The sequence below is a fragment of the Ambystoma mexicanum genome, chromosome 7q (genome assembly GCF_040938575.1).
Source record: "Ambystoma mexicanum isolate Mex_15411 chromosome 7q, UKY_AmexF1_1, whole genome shotgun sequence".
In the NCBI taxonomy this organism is placed as follows: Eukaryota; Metazoa; Chordata; class Amphibia; order Caudata; family Ambystomatidae; genus Ambystoma; species Ambystoma mexicanum.
The window spans coordinates 158,105,531-158,129,519 of NC_090941.1; the positions used below are offsets into that span (position 1 = coordinate 158,105,531).

General features: G+C 44.6%; 1 protein-coding gene across 1 annotated transcript in view; it reads left to right on the forward strand.

Moving 5' to 3' along the window:
• Nucleotides 1-23,989, forward strand: part of CFAP47 (cilia and flagella associated protein 47) — a 3,369,192-nt gene that overhangs the window by 2,527,026 nt on the left and 818,177 nt on the right. Inside the window, exon 54 of the mRNA XM_069639370.1 lies at nucleotides 4,355-4,466. Within this exon, the coding sequence (XP_069495471.1) occupies nucleotides 4,355-4,466 (112 nt within the window). The remainder of the gene's footprint in view (nucleotides 1-4,354; nucleotides 4,467-23,989) is intronic.

Here is a 23,989-nt window from a genome sequence, read left to right on the forward strand (position 1 = left end):
AGTGGTGACAGGATTAAGACTGATTAGCATGCAATGGTAGTGGAGGCTCCACAGAGAAACGCTCGAAAATAGGATGGAATCAGTCTGTCCTTTTTCATTTTGAGCGTTTCTCCCTAAAAGAGATAGCGTGAGCTCAGACATGGGACAAAGACTTTTTATTTCTATGGAATTAAGCTGCCCCTCACCCAGGGACGTCATTTAGGGGTCGCAATTGCGACCCCTGAGGTCTCCTTTGCTACCCTTAAAACATTTTTTTAAATTTTTTTTTTATGCAAGGTCCTAGGCTGTGGCCAGCACTATTTGACTCTTTGCTTCTGGGGTGGCTGGCTTTCTTGTTCAGGCCGCTTAATTAAAAAAAAGAAAAAAAAAAAGAAGAGGGGTTCCACAAGTCTAACACTTTCAGCAGTGAGCCTAAATAAAAAAGGGGAATATAAAATAATTTGTCTTTCTGGAATTCTATACAATAATTGCTAGACTCATTAATGGTTTATTTCGGGCACATTTCAGGGGGTGAGTCACTGATCTAGTCTGTTCTTAAACACCTCAACTCAGCCTTTCATCCTTCTGAGGGCGATAAATGAGTACGAATACAGGTTGGATGATATTGTATGCACATTTGCTCTATATAAAGCGATTAAGCGTAAGTGCTATATAATAACACATCATTATCATTTGGCCATGGACGTCTGCTTGCATTCACAGTCATTTGGTAACATGGGTATATGCACACTGATCTTAATCATACATATGGCGATCCATTCTTGTATGAAATGTATATCACATTATAGTGATATTGTAACCATATTTTTCGTTGTGTACTTAGGAACAATGCTATGTGATGACACTTCCTGTCTTGTCAAGGGGTGATCGGTTGTGTTCCATCGCTTCCCATGATATCACTTTGGGGTGGGGTCAAATGACATCACTTCCTGTGATGTCATCAGAGGTCAAGAGTCATGTGATGTCACTTCCGCTACCCCTGGCATTTTGGTTTATTTGTTTGTTTATTTATATTGCGCACCAGACCCAAGGATATTCGAGCACAAAGGCAGAAAGAGGGTTGTTCAACTTAGGTTACATGTTACAAATAAACAGGGGTACAGCTACGGTTACAATGCTGTAGACATGTGGTGTCAAAAAATCACAGAAGTATGTACAGTGAGTTAACAACAATGCAGATGTGACAGATAAATAGAGCAGAGCAAATATGCAAAATATACATGAGATCCCAAATGACAGTAGGGCAAAGTTAGGCATCATGATCTTTTAGCCATTGGATCAGATTGGATCTGAATTGCTGGTATGGGAGATCTTCCCTTAGAGCAGTTGGAAGGGAGTTCCACAGTTGTGCCGCTTTAACAGCGAAGCTACACCCGCCAGATTAGTAAGTTTGAATCTGGGTACTAACAAAAGGTTAGAGTTAGCTTTTCGTAAGGGGCGAGAAGCTGTTTGTCTGGTGAATCTGTCTATAAGGTATTGCGGGGCTGCATGGTTGAGGCATTTGTGTGTAAGGGAGGTTGTTTTGAGGAGGATTTTGTCTTTAGTGGAAAGCCAGTTGGTAGATCTCCTATGGTCTGATATGTGGGCATTTTTAGGGAAGTTTAGGGCGGCTCTCAGGGCATTATTTTGAAGTGTCTGAATTTTGGAAGTGATGTATTTGTTACTGCCTATGTAGAGGGTGTTGCAGTAATCTAGTTTCGACAGGATTAATGCCCTTGCTAGAATGACGCAATTATTAGGTGAGAGGAAGGGCTTTGCTGCTCTAATTAGCTTGCATGTGTAGGAGGTGGCTGAAGCCATGGAATTCACTTGTTTACCAAAGGTAAGCGTGGAGTCTATATAAAAACTGAGGGTTTTAACTACTTTGGCTACAGTAATGATGTAATTGTCAATTATGAAGGAGTCATAGTTGAGGCCCAGTTTTTTGATGTTGGAAGAAGTGCCTAGAATGAGGAGTTCAGTTTTGTCATCATTCAGGCATAGACCGTGGGCGGCCATCCATGCCTGGATGATGAGGTAGACTCTATTCACAAAGGCCAAATCCTTGTCATAATCTCCCGTCAACAGGATGAGAATCTGTGTATCGTCTGCATAGTTGGTGTAGGTGATACCAAGACCGTCTAGATCATCGAAAAGGGGCTTTGTGAAGATATTGTAGAGGGTGGGAGATACGCAGGATCCTTGGGGTACGCCGCAAGTAATCGGTGCGGGTCAGCAGCTGCTAGAGGAGAGAAGACGCGCATTGTCCTGTTATCTAAGAAAGACTGGATCCATGCGACTGCTTCCTGGGAGAAGCAGGCTGCCGTGACCAGATGATTGCATAGTATTGCATGGTCTACCAGATCGAATGCGGCAGAGTGGTCAAGGAGTAGTAAGAGTGAAGTTGTGCCTTTATCTCTTAGTGTGTCTATTTGTGCCTTAAGGTCTAGGAGTGCAATCTCGGTGCCATGCTGTGGTCTGAAGCCGGACTGTCGGACTCCTACGAGGTGGTTTAGTTCCAGGTGGTGCTGAATTTGTTGGTCAGCTACTTTGTCTAGGATTTTCAGTAGGAACGGCACAGTGGTTATGGGGCGGTAGTTGGTTGGGATGGAGGGGTCCAAGGTTTGCTTTTTGAGGAGGGGGAGGACCCAGGAATGTTTCAGGTTGCTGGGTATGGTATCTGATGTGAAAGAGGCATTTATAAGTTTAGTAATGAAGGGTGAGAGTTCACGGGCGGCGTCTTTTATGATTTGGGCTGGACATGGGTCACCCTGGCAATTAGAGGGTTTGAGGGTGAGGATGACTTTCTTGACTTCTTTGGTGGAGACTTTGCGAAAGTAGAAGGGGGGGTGTCCAGAGGTTTCAGAGTCGGTGATGGGTTAGTGGTAGCCTTGGAGGGGGGGCCTATGTTAACAGTGTTTGGGGCAGTTATGGACGCTTTTTTGTTGTTGTTGTTTTGGAGTGGGGGTCAAATGACATCACTTCCTGTGATGTCATCAGAGGTCAAGGGTCATGTGATGTCACTTCCTCTACCCCTGGAATTTTGGTGAAATGACATCCCTGCCCTCACCTCACTGATTAAGTCCACACGTCTGACACATGTCGGAGGTTGCTTGGCCTATCAGTAGCAACTCGCCTGTTCCCATTTGTGGAAGGCAAGAGACTGGTTTTCACGTTTTTGGCTGCCTTTCTGTATCGGCGCCGACAGACAAAAACTTTTTACTATGAAAGCTGCTATAGAAATGCCAGCGGTTATGGATTGTTAAAACCTCCTTTCCATCACTGCTTAGTTTTCAAAGAAAGTGCATTCAAATGAAGCCTGGCCAGTCTGCTTACCTCATGCATTTGCCATTGATGCTACTCCCTGTGATGGCACTTCCCATGACATCACTTGGGTCAAAGGTCATGGCATAAGGCTCGCCCCATTTTATTTCACAGCAAGCAGGTCAGTGCCAGTGTTTGTCACTATAACTCACCGCGCCAAATGGAAATGTTAGACTTAAATGGAAGCACCAGAGACCAACAAACGTGGGATTCTGGCTATAGATATAAAAGTGCATCGTTTTGTCATTGATGTGTCTCTTTTTTTTTTTAAACTAAGCAGTTGCCCTTTCCTGATAGACTGGCAGGAAGGGGCCCGCCCCCTCGAGGATAAACAGGGAAACAAACTGATCTTGGTGAAAAAGGTGATTATTTTCCGCTCCTCCCTGGACGCTGATTTATGCGCACTCGTCCTCATTGGCTGTGATAAATGTATTCTTCCAGGGTACAGTGGTTACACTTCATAAAACACTGAATGTTAATCTCACGACCTCCTTTTTATTTGTGCACAGTATGTTTTCGCCAGAAAGGTATGCAGTCAACTCGTGACCCTCCACTAATTGAAAACCAAGGAAAAATTGGTGATGTGCATTGTGTGCCTTTCAAGGTTAGGAGAGGAGCGAAGGCATATCTGCGCTTTTGAGGCAGTAAATCAAATTCCATTACCAGTGTCACTTAGTTATCAGCTCCTATAGCCAGGCTCCCCATTACCGTGGAAATATCACGAGTTGTCCTCCTGGTTATCTTTCATTCCGGCGAAAAAGCTTTTACAGGAGGCCGGTATAGCGCAGTTTCATAAACGACAAAGGCCTGAGCTGTTGAAAATGAGTCTGCTTTCAACGTGGACTCTCCTCCACAGTCGTAAAATGGCCGCGAGGTTCATGAACTAGACCGATAAAAGAAAGCGTGCTTGATCGCAGTGGTAGACATGACGGAATGTAATGTCATAGAGGGGACAACGTGATACGTGGCCTTTACAGAATATGTAAACCATGATGGAATACGTTTGGTGATTTGCGCGCTCTTACTGGGCTTTTCCTTTTTTTCTCCACAGATGGACCCGCCTGAATATACCGCTGAGAAACCCTACCCACGAGCCGCTGGAATTGGAAGCTGTCAACAGCAATACGGGACATTTTTCAGTGGAGGTGGACCCAAAAAAACCAGTAAGTGCATTTGTTAAGTTGCACTTAGCTTAGACAGAAAATGATAAAGCCGACCAGTGTCACTGGGCAACGCTACTTTAAGTGGGGGTGGCTTAAATAGGTTTTTGACAGGCTCGGACTGGCGTATAGGGCAATAGGCCCATGGCCGAACCAAAAATGCAAAATTCTGGTGTGGGCCAGTTTTTTGGGTCAAAGTGGGCCAGTCTGATGCGTTGCTTCACCATGTGCGGCTAGTATTTTTTTTTACCAGTGTTGCCAAATAAACATTCTTTAAAATGCAAAATTTGCATCACATTTTATCAAAAAACTCCCCCTTGTGTACTGCTTAGACAGTCTTGTCACAAACGGAATGAATAGCCATTTGAAATTGTGGGCCACTTTTTCATTGGTGCCGAGACCATGTTATGGCCCAGTCCTACCCTGGTTTTAATACTTAATACTTTAGATCGGAATTGAGGATTGGGTGCAACATCTGCTCCTGGTTTGACCCACCTCATCCTCGGACTTATTTGGTCACAGAACTCGTCAGCGATAAGATCCTTACTCTACACGAAAGTGAAATCTCCTTATAAATATGTACATTGTCTTGTCATATAAGAAACACATTTCGACATCCCATCTCGCTTGTAGTAATAAAACCACGCAACTAACCAGCTGCAATGGCCTACTGCAGTTGCGAGGAATGACGCACTCCGCTCTGAAAACTCGAGCGCACCCAACAACTGTCAACCCTCATTGACTCGTTGTGAAAGATGTTGCTAGGCTATGAAAGTTGCTTATTTATATGGATGGAAGATTGCTTTGAAACAGGGGAACGGCAAGGCGTTTAATAAAAGAAGGCGCCATGTTCAGTATGACCTAATTTCACCTACTTCTGTGGATGTAAACCATGCCAAGCTTTCAGGGCAATACATTTGATCTGTAACTGACTAGAGGTTCTTTGTACATGTGTTCTCATGAGCTGTGCTACATATCCATATTAAAAGGTCGTTCATGCATGGAGATCTGCTCTATAAAGGAAAGCACTGTGAGTCTCTGCTTCTAAAACAATCCTATAAAAAGCCCGTGAATAACGGAATGTTCCCAGCTCAGGCGCAAGCACTGGGCTTGGTCTAGGCACCTTATTTAAGGGCTTTTAACAACTTTATTTTCTGGTTTACAAAGGTAACGCACATTAGCACGCGGGGCGGAGGGCGCAGACAATCAAATTCTGCAGAACGCGTAGTCTTCCTCTCCACCGCAGGCCGCCATTTAAAAAAAAAAAGGTCCCCTCCCTCCACTTACCTTTTGGCAGTGGCGGTATTGGCTGCTCCCCGCTGTCATGAGTGCTCCAGTGGGCTGCCATGGGAAGGGAAGAGGGGCCCCGCCTTCCCTTTCCATGGCAGCCATCTTGAGAAATTGTTCTCCGTCGTACAACGAGACACATGCGGCGTCCCGTTGAAATAAGGACAATCTTTTTTTAGCACCCTGGTTTGCCTTAGCAACCGATCCGCAAGGGCCTTTAACTCAGACCACGGGCCGAAAACACCCGATTCGGCCCTCCGGATCTTATCACATTCTGCTTCCTAACAAGATACTTGCACCTGTCAAAGAGTGATCAGAAGCAGGTCAATATCACACAGAATCTTCTGGGTTGCATGTAGGTCTAAAAGGAGAACAGGTAGTTTGCAGAGATCCCAAGATGCAGCATGTCCAATGCGATATCACCCAATCCTGGCATTTAGGTACACATCATATTGCGTTCTGGAACGTGTTGGCCTGTGTTCATAATAGGTTCAGAAATGCAAACGGCATGCAATGTAAACATCATGATGTGCCTTTATTACTCAAATTATGTTGTTCCTGTGTCTTGAAAGCATTGTAGTAAAACTCAGGAGATGTTTGATGGGCTCGTATCTCTTTGTGTTCTAGTAGAATAGAAATGGGAATTTGATTGCATTGCATCTCTTAATCAGTGACCTATAGGTTGAAAGTATAGAATATCCTTAACTGTTTTAAATGTTGGCCTGGTCTGCGGGAGCGTGATCCAATCATTTTTTGTTTTTGTGTTTGCCCATGTTTTAGGCCCACGTGCATATTGTGCATACCTGCCCGGCCACACAATTCTGGCTGCGCCCCTGATGGTGAGGGGGAAGCCAAGTCATCTATTTTGTTAAAAACGGATGCGGTTATATTTTATGGTGGCTCAGCTATATGTCTATATTCGATCTATAAATCAAATAGCTCTGGTTGCCAGTCAAAGGATCGAATCTAAAGGGTCGACAGGTCAAAGGATCGACACCAAGGGGTCAACAGGTCAAAGGATCGATTTTTTTTTTTTTCACATATATTTTTTTTTGGGGGGGGGTCCCCCCAATCTCCTTTTTTTTTGCTAAAAACCACTTTTTTTTCCTTAAACGTAAACCTAAAAAAATATATATAATTAAAAACAAAATTGATCCTTTGGTGTCGATCCTTTGACCTGTCAACCCTTTAGATTCGATCCTTTAACTAGACACCAATAGCTTTGATGAATCATCTATAAATCACATTTTATTCTTCATCTTGACTCTAATCTTTGGGTCCAGGTTTGCACTTATGAGATATAAAGGTTTCCTGCCAGCACCGATAATGGGGTCTGTTGGTGCATGGCTTTTTTTTTTTTTTTTTACATTTCAAAGAGGATATGGTGGTTCTGGAGTGGCCCGCTTCCCAACATTTACCCACTCACATTTTCTACATAAGGATTCATGTACTAATACTACGTGCCCCATTCATCCTTACATTACATTTTAATGATGTAGTACCCGATACATTCCATAGGGGTCCCTTTAATCTTCAGCAGTGGGTGGTTATATAGCCGGGTGTTAAGAGGTTGCATACAGCTCAATACAAAAGCACAACAACCCCACTTGGCCAGCAACCCATTGCCACTATGGGGTCGAACCAACCATGTGAATTTGAGTCGTTGTAGTGTACAGTGTGGGTTAAATTAACCAATGCAGTATTTGCACTTTTGTGTACTTTATCAACAGAGTGCAAATGCAGTTTTTCAAAGAGGGAATGCAAGCTGTGGGCAGTGTTTTCAAGTTAATACTTACACGTGAAAATGCCCCTGCCCAGAAAAGCAGGGTTTGGCGGGCCTATCTGTCAAATCGTGATTTTCCAAATTATGTCACTAAATAAAATAAATGCATCTTTTGCCTTAGCTTTTTTAGTAGACGATTTAAAAAAAAAAAGTTTGGTATTTGTAAGCTTTACTACGGTGGAAAAGAAAATGGTCTCAATTGGAAGGTTTTTGGAGGATAGTTCAAGGGCAACATGCTCGTCTTGGAAGAAAGACGATGCGGAGCAACACAGGTTCAATCCCCAGGTCAGTGCTTGCAAACCTCTGAGTATTAAGCGCTTCATAAATAACCAATTATAAAACATTATAATTTCACTGGTACTACCTGTAAATAAGACGGTGGCACTACAGCCGGCTACCGAAGGCAGGAACCTGCTTTGATGTTAACGCCAGTACATGGAATGTCTTTTAGTAAAGCAAGTCCTGATGACCTAAATGTTGCGATTTCCAGAAAGGTGCCCAGCGCCAATTGCCCAACAGTTTCTGTAAGTGGATTTTTTATGTTGCTGCACCTGATGGAAGAGCTTTAAACACAATTGCATTTCTCGATCACAACTCTTGCGTTCATTGGCAATTTGTAGACCATTTGGCCTGTAAATTGGTCAAAGGTAGAACAAAGTCAAGAAATAGTTTGTCAACAGATGACCCCCATTGTACAGGATGATAAACCAGTTAAAAAATAACGGGCAGTAGCACGCGTTCGATTTTTTGTTAGTTGTAAAATTGTAGGTTGTAACATAAGAGCAGACACTCGTGTTCCCTTGAAGACTGTGTGATAAACCTGCCAGTAATGGAAAAATGGTTAATGAACACCCGTGCTAAACTTTTCAGATGAGTGGCTCTTAAAATCGCGGCTGAGTGAACTAATACATCCACTATGGGGGGCTGTGATTGACCGCATGGTCACAGGTTCGAATCCCGGCAGGCCCACTCAGCCCTTCATCCTTCTGAGGTTGTTAAAATGTGTACTATTAAGTTGGGTAACAATAAACATCTGTTATCTTTTTTTTAAATTATTGATTTAGCTGAAATTCATCAACTTTCAATAATTGAAACAATCTTTACAATTAACAGTTTTATCAATTAAAAATTCATTAGCATTTTTAACAATTACAATAAAATTCTGTTAATCATGACATAAGTATAGGATTCACTTCATGAATAATGACACAATCACAACAGACTAGGATATCCATGAAAAAGTGGTCCCTGCACATGTTCGAATTCACAATGTGTCCATTAAAGATGTAATATATGTAGCAAGAACGAATTTGTTACATGGATACTTAAGCAGACAGTCAAGGCTTTGTCGTCTGATGCTATCCCGCAGCAAATCATTATTTCAACTTCCAAAGTTATGTCCATGGCCTAGCTTACATGTCGGACTCAGGACACATTTCCAATTCATTTCGAGCATGCAGATCTAGTGATCTAATGAAATTACAGATGGCAATACGAATGCTAGTTGAAGCTGTGGACAAAATCATAGGCCATCTGGCTTTAGGCAGCATGTTTCCAAAATACACCAATGCTTAGAGAAGTGTGTTGCTCTAAATTGAAGTATAGCCGGACAGTTCACTATAAGATGTTTCATCGTTTCTTTTACTGTGTGATCCAGACAGAAACGACAGAAATTTTGGTATGTGCTGATGATTTTACGTTCTGCCAGCGGATCTCGTGTAGGCCAAAGAATCAGTCGCAGCCGCATTATGCAATTCCTGATATCTGGAGAAGTCGATCTGTAGAGATAAGGTTCCACAGTTCTGTACTTTTTTTCACCGTACTGTCCACTGTTGAAGTGTTTATACGTAGAGCATAATCTTCAGGTTTCTATCCAGTCAGATAGATAGATTTTACATTTAGCTCCGTCAGGATTGGTTATAGGTACTTCTACGGATACATCTGAATTCACCAAAATTCGAATGCTGTAATTTGTCCATTCTCGAGCAAAGGGATGTTGAGAAAAAAACATGTACGTTGATACAGTTCTTAGCACGATGTCTAGATTCTTCGAAACCAAACATTTTCGAAATAGGGCGCATACATAGTTGTAACATCTGTTATCTTTCAATATCGCCTAGATTCCACGCTGGAGGCAAACCAACGCTCGACAAATATGACTTATGTTTTATCAAATCTAAATTGTAATCCCACATAAGTGGAAAAAAATCATTTTTCTATATATCTAGCCGTCTTCTTGTTTCAATTGCTATAGTGAAATTGCTATTGAAATAGTGAAACACCACCATTAAAAACCATTCAGCATTAAAAACAGACCCTTCAGGAAATTAAGTAGTTGTACGACACAGATCACCAGTTTCTTTCTAGTAGGACTGAGCATTGAATGTTTCTGGTGTAGCTTGGTCCTTAAGTCTTGGGCAGATAATTCAATTCTTGTATTGAACAATGAGATGCCCGCTGCACTCCTTCGAAGCATTGATTCTTCTTAAACTTTGAAACACTCTGATCATGCGAGATTCATGGGTTGACCATCACTAAAATTGAAGGAAGAGAATACGTTCCACTCCCAACCCTTGCACTAAGGATTGGGGATGATGATGCAACATTTAAAGAAAGAAATATTAATTACACTTTAGTCTCCATGTCCACATACAAGTTGATGCTATATACACGGCTAAACATACGTCAAGAAGAGTCCTGCTGAGCTATCTTACTTCTTACTTCTGATGCTGCTGCTTGACGCTAAACACACTTTACTGGTGGTGTGTAAAAGGCAGGGCTCTTGTATTTTCCGCAGCCTATCCGTTGACCGGCGCCCGGGTTGCTTTCTGATGCCTCTCGTGGCTGAGCTGACAATTGCAGCACTATTAGCACTTTAACTGTACTGGCCAACTCGACGAGAAGTTTGCAACTAAGCGCACTTTCAATGTGTGATTAATTCTGCACCTTATAGATTGATGACAGGTTTTTACTGTAATCTTCGTCCGCCCTAATGTATGTAAACAGCTTGGCCAATTTTGGCATACATCATAACCAATCCCAGTGGACTAATTTATTGTAATTTAGCAGACTGCTTAATTATTTATTGTATTTTGAAAATGAAATGCTTTCTGTTGGATGTACTTTTAAGGCAAATCTGGCCGAAATAAAATCAGTCAAAAACGTACTAAAGTGCTCTGCATTGCATTCGAATCGGTGAACATATCCACCCAAAGCTTAACATTATACTGGTGATATCAAGGAGTTAAACATCCTGTCGTCTATGCTCAGCGATTACAGCTCCACCGAAGGAGAAACACATACCCTGTGTCCCCCTTTTATGCCTCACGGCCTACGAGCTGTATCTCGTTTTTCTAGGCCTCCACAAGGGAAAATCACACCATCCTTGTGTTAACCACGTCAAAGTCCCCCAACCGCTATTAAACAGTGACACACTTTCTAAAAAGTATTACTATCTTGGATAGGTTGTTTTTTTCACGTGAAAATCTGTTCTTGGTCCCGCAAAACTAGTCCCAACGCAGCAAAACCAACGTCGGAAACCACTATAAACTTTAGACAAAAACTGATGAAGGAATGCCCCCTCTCTCCAGGAGAATCACCATCTTGCATGCGGCCTGCCCAGAACCGAACTAAGGGACCCTAGTCCATAATCTCTCTTCCCAATATTGAACACTAGGCAATGAACCATGGGGTCATAGGTTACCACTAGTATCTAAAGTGCCACATGTTTACCCCTATTATTTTAAACTTCATCTTAAATGGATTAACCTTCTATTTTCAGTAGTTCTTAATAATATAAAACAAAGGGAGGCAACAAATATTCTTATGGGAGTACTTATCATCCCTCTAGTGCCACACTAGTAAACTATGTACATTTAGACTTTAATAATGTGTGCAGTGAAATGCATAACATACATGGAATATTTTTTTATCAAAAGCGAACTGGATAAACATTTGCTATTTATAAATCACTATTTTGAATGGACTCGTTCCTCCCACAGATTCCGCATCTTTGGCATCTATCTCCTAGCACAGCTACCCTTCAGAAACTTTTCAGCTGCTAGTTGGTGCAGGGGCTAATATCTGTAGATGTGCTACACCACATGAACTTAGTAACTTTTTTCCGCACACTCTGCTTGTTACTAGTAACACTGCTCTTTTGAATTTTTAAAACATTTTTCTCTCCGCTTTTACTTCCCATTTTCGTTATTTGACATCATGCCGAATCCAATAAAGTCTTCGGGATTCAAACCCTACGTCGATTGCATGCAACAGATGTCTTTTTCAGACTCGCACCGCATCTGCCTTTACTGTCTTGGTGAAGGCCACAATAGGCAGGAATACGCTTTGTGAACGTGAGGCAAAGTTGTTCACCTGTCTCCATAAGGAGAGGGGTGACAAACTGACCTGTTTGAGGTCACCAGGCAATGACCGTGGCACATTGGTAACGTTCCCTGTCCGGAAGGACAATGAAAAAATTACCACCTCAAGAGGTCAAAATCCCTAGGCGGGTCTTCAAGGCATCGTTCTTCTTTGTCATCGAAGAAGAGAAGCCACCACTCTAGGGAAGCCCTCAAAGGAGGAGTTCCAACAGGTGCCTTTCACAACAAAATTCTCTACTACGAAGGAATGAGAGGCTTTTAGGCAGATAATTGTTGACATTTTCCCCCAAGGCATCGGTGCCTGAGGCATCTGTACCGGTAGACCCGGTGGCCCCCGGGATCAGCACCAACCCTTTGGCCAAGCCGATGGATCGGATTGAAACACTTGTGTGTAGGTGCATTATAAATGCCATATCATATCATAGCCCACCACGCTTGGACAAGCCAGTAAAGACTCTGTAAGCAGATGCCTCAATGTCCTGTCCAAGGGTCACATCATTCCGTCTTTAGTTCTCTGACCGTGGGCCGTGCTCTCGCTGCGCCACTGACGCTGGAGTCACAACATCATTTTCCCTGCTCCTCTGAAGAGCATACATGTCCCATTTGGAGGACATTTATGATGAGGTGAGGGACCCTGTCGCTTTTCAAATGGAGCTCCTTCATCCAAGGGAAGTTAATTACGTTTTAGAGGAGTTTTATTGTGAAAAAAGGGCAAGTGACACCTCGCCGGAGGTCGGCACCCTTCCTGCTACCACCCCAGACCATGATAATGATATGAAAAAGCATTTATAACCCGCCTGTACACAAGTGTTTCTAGGTGCCACAAGACAAGGGAGGGAAAACATAGGGAGGACAAGGCAAACAATTCTAATAGGCGTTATGTCATTTGGATTGTGCAAGTGCGACAAGAGAAGTGCAAGGGGAAGGAGAGGGGGAAGTGCAAGGGAGAGGAAAAGCGCGTGTGTGATCAGGGCAGCATGGGTCTGAGTGAGTGCAGCCAAGGCAGTGCGGCTCTAGGTAAGTGCCAGAGGCAGGGGGCTGTAGGGGTTACAGTTACAGCCCCTAAGGGTACGGCAGACCAGGAGGCAGTGCAAAGGAAGACTGGTTGTGGAGGAGCATGGTTCCCAGGGAGACTCTGAGGAAACCAAGCAACCAGTCGGTGCAGCAGAGAGGTAGTTAGAGAGGAAGCGAGAGAGAGAAGGCAGAGGGGAAAAGGAGGGTCTTGAGCTGCTTCCGGAACTTCAGGTGGTCCGTCTTGAGTCTGAGAGGGGCAGAGAGGAGGTTCCAGAGGGAGGCACTCACAGAGGAGAGAGATCTACCCCCTCCTTTCTCAGCCCTGAGAAGCGTCTGACCCCTAGAGAGTTGGAGGTAGCTGAGGGAAGGGCCATATAAGGAAGTTATTTCTGAAGAGAGTTGAATGATGTTCGGGCCCCGGTCCCAGAAACACTTGTGGACAATGCAGAGGGTCTTGAACTTGATCCTTGCAGCCACCGGGAGCCAGTGAGAGATTTCAGGGTTGGAGAGATATGGTCCCTGGGCTTGAGGCCAAGGATAAGTCTTGCAGTCCTGTTCTGGGTTAGTTGCAGTGTCGAAGTAGGCAGGTTGAGAAAGCGGCTGGTGCAGTAGTCCAGCCTGGAGAGAATCAGGGCTCTGGAGACGGTGAGTTTCTGAGAGAAAGTGAGGAAAGGTAGAATACATTGTAGAGGAGTAGCCGAATGCCTCTGCAAGAAGTCCCGCCCCCATCTTTTCTATATGCTGGAAGCCAGACGTCGCACCATGCATGACACCAGTGGTTGTGCCTATTCCCCGGGGAGCCTTCATGAACAGGTATCCACTAAGAAAACCCTATCTGATGTATCCTCCTAGAGATGACAATCTCTTGGAGAAGATTCCCGAAAGAATATGAAAATGAAACTGATGACGAAATAAAGAATCAAGTACACTTTCATATGCAAAGTGAAGATTAAATGTGTGAAGAGCACTGTAGAAAATGCAAGCCGTTTAATAACTGTACAGATGCAGCAATGCAAGTAGACTAAGTAATCATAGAAGCTAGCTGTACATAGTGAATGGACTGCAGGCAGTGCCCACATTATATAAAAATTGGGCATCAGTGTCACATATTTAGTAAGCTCAGACCCACAGAGAAAGACAGATCGAAAGCTTGTATCTCAGCGAGAAAGCAGCTGGAATCAAGGAAAGACCAAGAAAGCGTGTCTGGCCTGGTGTCAAAGGCTGGAGCGGCCAAGAATTGGTTCTCTATCCTTGAAGAACAGGGAACGTGAGATGCTGAATCGTCCCTTGTTAAGGTGCAAAGAAAGAACACTATGAGTGTCAAGTTTTATTCATTTAATACAATTAAATGCTAGAAAAGGAGCCGAATATGGGTCTCCTGTCATGTGGGCTATGGATGGAAATAGAAGGTCGCCATGCAGCTCTAGACTTGAGATAGCGCATGCTCACACTCCCTTATATTTCCAGGAGCAAGGATACTTTGCAAGACGAAGTTCAAAAACAATCTCCATGGCAGAAGGCATGGTCGATGAGAGATGTTGTGCCAATTGGGTGGGGAGACACGGTCAAAGTCCACCCACTGACACCTGGGGTAACAGTTTACGTGCTGCTAGTGAACCGAAAGTTCCAGAAGGGTGCAAGTGTGCCAACCAATTATAGAAGGCCATAAAATGAAGAGCCTTCTAGTTTGATAGCCAATGGTATACCATGCATCAAATAACTGTTGACAATCACTTGCATTACAGTTCGGTATAAGTTGTCTACCTGACTGTAGAGACCCAATCACAACCCAATCCCTTATGGAAATTATACTTGGATGTTCTACTTACCATTTTTGCCTCATCCCCCAACCGCCCGATGGGGAGAGAAATAGACTTGATGAATGGGAGAGGAAGATATTCAGCTCTTCAAGCCTGGATCTCCAGTGATCTCCATAGTAGACCCATGTTCTCTGGTCAAGTTGTCCTTTAGTATGTGTTCTGTCATGGCAGAGGCGTCTTAGCACATCCCTGAAGGGGAGATGCATGGTGGCTTTCATCATAGTGAGCAAGGGTGCAGGGGATATCCTGCAGCCGCCAGCACCGAATGCATGATCTGGTTGAACTTTTCGGCCATTTGGAATTATCGAACGACCTAAATTCGGCCAAATAACGCACTTGGTCATTTTGTTCCGGTCATTTTGGGTAATTCTGGGTGGGGGGCAGGGGAGATTAAGGGTGTCCCCCACATAGGAGGATGGTGGGGAGGGTGCGTGCATGGGAAATAATGTTTTTCTGCAGCGCCGTGATCGGTCTCAGTGAACCAGGATTTGATCAAATCGCCTGCTGGGCAACATCGTAGAACCATCTGCAGGCCCAGCTGAGCAAAAGAAAAAGAAAATTCATCACAGGGTATGTGAAGAAAGTAAACCGGTCCAGACCCTTTCCGCGAACCAAGCCAAAAACGTGCACAACCTGCAGGCATAGTTGGATTTGGTGGCAGGCCTTCTGGCCAAGAGGAATACATCCATAACGTTATATGACAAATCCCACTTCTTATACCTTAGCCTTCCAACAGCCAGGTATGAAGGTTCAAACTGCAGAGGTCAGGTGCAGCAACTCTCTCCTCTGAGTGGGCAAGGAGGTCTTTACTCTGTGGTAGATGCCAAGGCGGGCAGATCGCCATGTCCAGCAACACTAAGTAACACGTTCTCTGGGCCCAGTCTGGAGCAATCAAGATCATTATGGACCCAAACGGGTGCAGTCTCCTGAGAGCCAACGATATGGTAGGGATCAGTGTGAATGCTTAGAGCTGGTCTCACTCGACTGTCAAAGTGATCCCTAGAGCTCCCTGACAAGGGAAGTCCCTTGAACATAACCACTTGCACTTCCTGTTCACATTGGAAGTGAAGAGATCCATTGGAGTAACCCAATGGGAGAAACCTGCTGCCAGGAACTCTTAGGAGAGCTACCCCTCGTGGGAGGTCTAAAGCTTTCTGCTCAATACACCCACCAGCATGTTGTCCTTGCAGGCCAGGTGGGTCACTGTCAGTGACATGCTGTTCCCCAGAGCCCAGAACCACAATTTCATTGCTTCTTTGCACAGAGTCAAGGAGCTCACATCACCCCACTTGTTGAGGTAACACATGGCTATAGTGCTGTTAGGACCAACACAGTCTTGCCCTTCACAGAGAAGAGAATAGTCAACAGGGCCAGCCTGATTACTCTCATGTATGTATGTTTGTATGTTTGTTTATTTGAATAGCGCACAAAACTCTCAGGTATCTAGGCGCTTTAGCTAACTACATTAGTTTCGATGCTTCATGTTACAGGCAAGGAAGCGTAAGAGGTGAGTTATAACATTGTAGAACGTGTAACGGTAATACAACATACACAAAGTGCAAATGAGAACTACAAGATAATCATATCCATTGAGCCTCGCCTCATGTTGCAGCGCGGCAGCAACACACAGATGCAAGAGTCCAGCAATAGGCATATACATAGTGCCTACCCCATGTTGCAGGGTGGCAGCAACACACAGATGCAAAAAGTCCAATAATAGGCATACACATGGTGCCTACCCCATGTTACAGGGTGGCAGCAACACACAGATGCAAAAAGTCCAATAATAGGCATACACATGGTGCTTACCCCATGTTGCAGGGTGGCAGCAACACACAGATGCAAAAAGTCCAATAATAGGCATATACATGGTGCCTACCGCATGTTGCAGGGCTGGAGCAACACACAAATGCAAGAGTCCAGCAATAGGCATATGCATGGTGCCTACCCCATGTTGCAGGATGGCAGCAACACACAGATGCAAAAAGTCCAATAATAGGCATTTACATGGTGCCTACCCCCTGTTGCAGGATGGCAGCAACACACAGATGCAAAAAGTCCAATAATAGGCATATACATGGTGCCTACCCCATGATGTAGGGTGGCAGCAACACACAGAAGCAAAGGTCCAGCAACAGGTATATACATGGAGCCTACCCCATGTTGCAGGGTGGCAGCAACACACAGATGCAAAAAGTCCAGCAATATGCATATACATGGTGCCTACCCCATGTTGCACGATGGCAGCAACACACAGATGCAAGAGTCCAGCAATAGGCATATACGTAATGCCTACCCCATGTTGCAGGATGGCAGCAACACACACATGCAAATATCCAGTAACAAGCATATATATGGTGTCTACCCCATGATGTAGGGTGGCAGCAACACACAGATGCAAAGGTCCAGCAACAGGCATATACATGGTGCCTACCCCATGTTGCAGGGTGGCAGCAACACACAGATGCAATAAGTCCAATAATAGGCATGTACATGGTGCCTACCCCATGTTGCAGGGTGGCAGCAACACACAGATGCAAAAAGTCCAGCAATGGGCATATACATGGTGCCTACCCCATGTTGCAGGATGGCAGCAACACACAGATGCAAATATCCAGTAACAAGCATATATATGGTGTCTACCCCATGATGTAGGGTGGCAGCAACACAGAGATCTGCAGCAGATCAATGTGCTCACAGCATTCTGATGGGGACTACAGTTTGCTCACTGTAAAGTCTTGGATGTGAGCGTTCCAGCCTTTCAGGCATGCACCAGTGACAGGAGTCATTTGTGGTCATGGTTGATGAAATAACAACACTTTTTTAGTAGCTTGTCCTTCACAGACCACCACTGTAGGTCACAGGTCAATCTCTCTCAGACTAATAGAAGGTCTGATGTTTGTGCCTGAAGCTGCGATGATAGTGAACTCAGAAGCTACTGCAGCAACGTCATGTGCAGCTGGCCTCTGGCACCACAAGGATGCAGGAACCCATAATAACCAGCAAGTTCAGAAAAGACAAGGCTGGAACTCTTACCTGTAGTTGGAAAATGTGGACCATCTTGTAGCTGTTCGCCACTCTGTCCTTGGGCAGGAATCGCTGACACATGCAAGTGTCCAAGATCACTCCCATAAATCTGACTGGAACAACGAAACCTGAGACTTCCTGAAGTTCAAGGAGAAGCCCAAGTTGTGCAACAGGCTGGATGTCCAGGACAGGTTTCCTGAAGATAGGACTGGGCACCTTGCCAAAGCGGCCCACTTCCAGCTGCACACTGTGATCTTAAGGCCCTTAAATAGGTAGCATCTCGTGCAGTAGATGAAATGCAGAGTAACTCTTACACCAGATCTGTAGTTAGGTGTGTGGGCCAAGTCAGAAATGTTCAGCGGAGAAAAAACAAAGTTATTTCGAAACCCCGCCCCCACTACTTACCCTGTGTTCTGCAGGGCACACCCCTGGTCTACTATCCATCCCGTTGTCCCTCCTTCCCCCAATCACACTCACACATAGACATACACACACATACACCAACACACACATACAACTAACCCCAGTCCCCCTCCTTACCTTCTGTGTCCGTCTTTCGCCAATCCGACCAGGAATGACTACCAGCTTTTCGTTGGTTATGCTGGTGTCAGGGCTGTAACCAAACAAACCCTGTCAAGATGGATCATTCTCTGCATCTTGTAATGATGCTATGATCTGGCTGGCAAGGAGGTGCCCGAGGGTCTTATGGCTCACTCCACCAGAGGGTTGCCCCCGACCTTGGCTCTGCAACATGGAGTCCCTGTTCTGAATATTTGCCAAGCAGCTACATGGACTTTAGTGCACGTGTTCGCTAAGCATAATTTCTTGGATTCTATATCTGGTCAGGACACTCGTTTTGGCAGAGCTGTCCTACAATGTTTTCTGGTTTAGGTGGTGTCCTTGCTATCCTCCCTCCTCCGGGCCATTGTATTGCTTTGGGAGTCTATCAAAAATGAGGAATCCAAGGGAGGAAGGAGTCCATTAGAAGAACAAACTACTTGCCTCTCGTTGGTGACTATATATGTTAGCCCCAACATATTGTTTGGCACTGGGTACTTAGAGGCTTTGGGCAAAGCCAACACGGAGCTGGTCTGTGCCCTTAGGCAGCAGAAAAGTTTCCAAATAGCAGCTGTACTGGGAGATGGATATCGAAGATGTGGAATCCGTGGGAGGAACATCCATCAGAAGGAACAATACTGAGAGGTAAGTCATTTGTTAATCTCATGTGCATGTATTGGAAAAGTATGTTTTTGAATATAGTTCGTTGTATGGATATATTTGTGTCTTAAATTCTAGGAATCATTCAGAGAGACACATTGTAGGATAAACAACGATGATGCTTGTGTCTTTATTCTGGGGAGACCTGGTTGTTGCCTGCAATGAGTTGTTTTGCCCTTCGTAGAGAATGGAAGGACAGATATTTATTTAGTTATTTATTTACATTTGTAAAGTGCACAAGGTGGCCCTGGGGCATCATGGAGCTGTTGCATTAGGGCTTGCTTAGTTACATGAGAGTGACAGTAGACCGGAAAAAACACAGAACAGTGCAAAGTTTACAGATTTGAAGTACTATTTGCAGGCGACAAAGAGAGGAGAGCTGGCAACTTAATGATTCCGTGGTTACAGTGGAACAAGTTGAATCTTGTGGTTTATGTCTGAGGCCGGCTGTCTAGTTGTATAGCTTTGTTTTCAGACCATTGCGGAAGGCAGCATGGGATGTTACATTTCGGAGAGATTCCTTTTAATGCATTCCAGTTCTTTGGAACTAGACGGAGGAAGCTGGATCCTCCCGCTTTGGCTCTTTTGTAGGTAGGTACAGAGAGCATGTTGGTCAGATGGGACCGCTTTGGTCTGGTGGCAGTGGCTCTAACTAATTTTTCTGAGAGATACGGATGGGCCGTGAGGGCCAGGCACTTGTGAGTGATTGCTAGCGTTTTAAACATAATGCGCTCTTTAACTGGGAGCCAGTGGCCATCTCTTATTGCCTGTGAGATGTGTTCCCTTTTTGGAATGCTTAGCACTGCTCTGAGCGCATTGTTTTGTGTGATTTGTGACCTGTTGAGGCTTTCAGCAGACTGCATACAAACAGAACGTTGCAATAGTCCAGTTTGGCCCCAATAGTGGCTCTGGCTATATTGAAGCAGTTTTTGGCTGATAGGTAGTGTTTGACAGCGTTAATGATTTTGGTGTTGAGTGCTGCTGAGGAGGAAATGGCACTCACCTGGCGGGTCATGGAGAGAGAGGAGTCAATGTAGACTCCTAGCGTTTTCACAGCTGGTGATACAATGATAGGGGTATTCTCAATGTTGACGGAGCTGTATTTAATCTCTAGCTTGTTGAGGGTTTCCTTGGACCCAACCAGGAGGATTTTGGTTTTGTCCCCATTGAGAGACAGTCATTAGCTGCCATCCAGGCCTGGATGGAGGCATAGATTTTACAGAGTGCTGCAGCATCCTGTTCATAGGAGCCAGTGAGTGGGAGGACGACTTGGGTGTCGTCGGCATAGTTTGTGTAGGCTATGCCGCTATAATCCACGTCATTGAAAAGAGGTAGAGTGAAAATATTGTAACGGGAGTGTGATGTGCAAGAGCCCTGAGGGACTCTGCAGTGAATGGTGGTTGGTGGGGTGCAGGCCTGGTCCGACAACTCTCTCATGAGTCTTCCTTCAAGGAAGTAGTTGACCCAGCTTGTGGGAGAAGTGTGCTGAAGTTTTGAGTTGATTGCCGTGTGTCTTGTGATCAACAAGGTCAAGTGCTGCTGATAGATCAAGGAGCAGGAGCAGCGCAGGCTTGCCCTCGTCAATAATTTCAACTAGTTAGTTCTTGAGGTCCAAAAGGTCTGACTCAGTACCATGACCTGGACAGAATCTGAATTGCCTTTTGCCAAGGGTATTGTTCACTTTGAGGAAGTGCTGGATTTGTAAATAAGCGGCTTTGTCCAAACGTTTCAGCAGATAGAGGACGGTGGTGATGGGTCTGTATTTATTGGGTGAGTCTGGGACTAGGTTGGGTTTCTTCTGAAGGGATGGACAGAGGCCTCTTTGAGACAGGCGGGGTTGATGCCAGCAGTAAATAAGGCATTAATAAAGGTGGTCATAAATGGGGCTAGTGTGACTGCGCAGTCTTGAATGAAATTAGCTAGGCAGATGTCACCCTTGCAGTTAGATGGTTTGGTTTGTTTAATGATGTCTAGTACCTCAGTCTCAGTTACTACCCTAAAGGAGAAGGGTGTTGTGTCCTCAGTGTCATGGATCGTCACGGGTGACGTGGGCCTGTTGGCACAAGGCAATGCGTTGAAGTGGGTTTTAATTTTCTTCTGCACGAGATCTATTTTTTCGAGCATGTGTTCTGGCGCACCAGCCCTCGTCTTTCACCAGATCTTGTATGGAGGTGTCAGGTATGGCCAGTTCTTTGAAGATGGCGAAAAGCTCTTTCGACTCAGATTTAGCGTTAGAGATTCTGGAATTAAAGGCTGACGATTTAGCTAGGATGATGGCTTTTTTGTATTCTGCAGCAATTGTTTTGTTAGCCTCTAGCGTGGATGTTTGTGGATGGGTTTGCCAATTGGAGAGTGCCTCGCGCTTGTGGGTGTGTAGTTTTTGGAGATCCTTAGCGAACCAGGAATTTGTTTTTTTTTTCTTTTCGCTTTCTTGCTTTCAAAGGGGGCAGTGGTGTTCATAGCTGTTTTAATTGTGTTGTTATATTGTTCAACCAACACGAAGGGGTCGTTGAGAATGGTGGCTTGAGAACTGAGAAGGTTCAGGCATGGGAGGAAATCTGCTCTTAATGTGTTGATGCTTAGGCCAGATGCTGTTGGGCTGATAAGCTTGCTCAGTTTTGACTGATACCAGCACAATTAAGCATTTTTGCACTAATGTTGTCAGTTGATTGGCTCAGTGTTCAAACTACTCACATTCTTTTTGTGCACAGGGCATAAGTGTGCAGACTTGTAGTGTATGTTTTCTTCTGTCGGGGATTGTGCAGGGTGGTGCCCTATCAGGATACTGTTGGCATTTGCCCCCACTGAGGTCAGGGTTTTTTCACTATTTCTTTTAAGAAGTGCTTCTAGGGGCCTCATTATGAGTGTGCTGCTAATAGTAAAAACCATGTGCTGTTTAAAATGCCTGACATTATGAGTTGGGGTCGGATGGATATTGACATTGCAGTGCATACTGATGACTGTATAAGGTAAATGACCCCTACTAACCCCATGCAGTAAATACTTCATGCAATGTTAACTCTTAGAAGGGTGTTATTTTAAAAAAGAAGGTATTTAAAATACCTATTTTTTTACCCTTACCAGGACAAGTGTGCAGTATTTTTCACACTCTGACTCATTTTTGAGAATATTTTATTTATTTATTTATTTTATTTATTTGCATTTGTAAAGCGCACAGCTGCCCTTGGGCATCGTGGCGCTGTTAAGAAGGGTTACTTTAGTTACAGAAGTGCTTTGTGAGAAATCATAGTTACAGAAGTGCTAGCAGAGACATACAGTATGCCTGACCCCCTATTAAGAGGGTGGCATCAGCATACAATGCGGAGGGTCAAAATAAGTGGCACATACATGATGCACAGCCCCATTTTATGGCGTCATCAGTAAACAGTGCAGGGGGTCCACATGAGTGGCACAGACATGATCTGCAGTCCTATCTTAAAGGGCGACAGCAGCATACAGTGCAGATGGTCAGAATAAGTGGCACAGACGTGATGAATAGTGCATGAATGCCAGGCAAGATAACCCCAATACATATATTATCCCATAGTGTGAACTCAAAGGAGCATCTGCCTCGATAGTGGTAATCCTAAAATGGTTTCTTGCAGAAAAGGGATACAGGGAACGATTTCTCTAAAGGCAGCAGGTGATGGAGAAGTGCCTCCCTATGCAGTACCTGACAATAATTACAAGATCTCAAGAAGTAAAGGAATGGCCCACTCCAGGGTGGACAGGGAACCCAAAGAGGTCCCGGAAATAATGTTCAGAAGTGGCCTCATGTTACACATTTTTCAACAAGGACACAACCCTGTTCCTATGGGAAAAATCGGGAATTGCATCCAAAAGAGGTCCAGGATGCAGAGGCCTACTGGGAAAACGCCAGAGTTCCCTATAGGCCAGTCCACCCCTGGGTTCACTCCATGTGCACCACTAGTCTGGCAGTGCACGGCACCCTCTAACTCTGTTGCTTTGGTTAGAAGTCTTGCATCACAGAGCCCACCCATCTTCCACAGAGGGGTATTTTGGCAGCAGGTAAGTGTGTTCCTTGTATCCCAGAAGCCACAGGGTTAACCTAGTTCAGTGGTGCGCAAATCGCAATTGAACTCAAGCCAGCCACCTATGAAGCTTTCAGGATAATCCCAATATTACATTATTTCCCATGTGTATCTTATCTACTGTTAGCAGATATGCTTCATGAATTCCCGTTCTGGATATTGAGAAACCTTCATCAGTTTGCAGCCCTCAAGGTCTGATTTGTGAACCCCACAACTAGATGGGCAATAGAGCAGCAACAGCACTGTGTCACTGGCTTATGTACCTCCAAATGACATTTTCAACTCTTGTACAGAGATTGATTTGGATTTGGGTGATATGCCTGCAAACGTTTTGTTCGCGGGCAGACTGCCGGCAGTAAAAGTGCTTGGGACCCCGCTTTCGACCGTTCATTTTAAATGGGGGCACGCTCAATTTTTGTCCCCTGCCTCCATTGTTAAGGAAGCGGGGGGGGACCCCTGCAACCCTCGAGGCCGCAGATGCCAAACTTGGGGAGCAGGGTGATGCCTGCAGCCCCAGCTCATCATGTTCGGTATTTTCGAACCCAAATTGTTCGAAAAAATGCAAACTAATGCTATTGACCGAATTCGGTCAAATCTACCATGCGCTCAAATCTTTTCATACAACTTGGATAATATCATTAATTGTCCACATAATGTTTTCTTCACACCTATACCTAGCAATTTACAGGGAAATTGGAAATCAGGGTAGGCACATTGATTTAGAGCATAACATTTCCAGATTGTAATTCCCGTTATCCTTTGGCAAAGGACCTGGACTCACAAAATGGTGGGGAGGAAACATTGTTGGGGGGAGCAGGACGGTTACTCTTGATTCCACACAACTCAGATGTTGTTCATGTTGACCAGAAGCAGACATTGGTAATGTGGAGGAAGAAGCAGGGACTGACTAAAATTTTAAATGCCGAAAAGGTGATGTTATTAA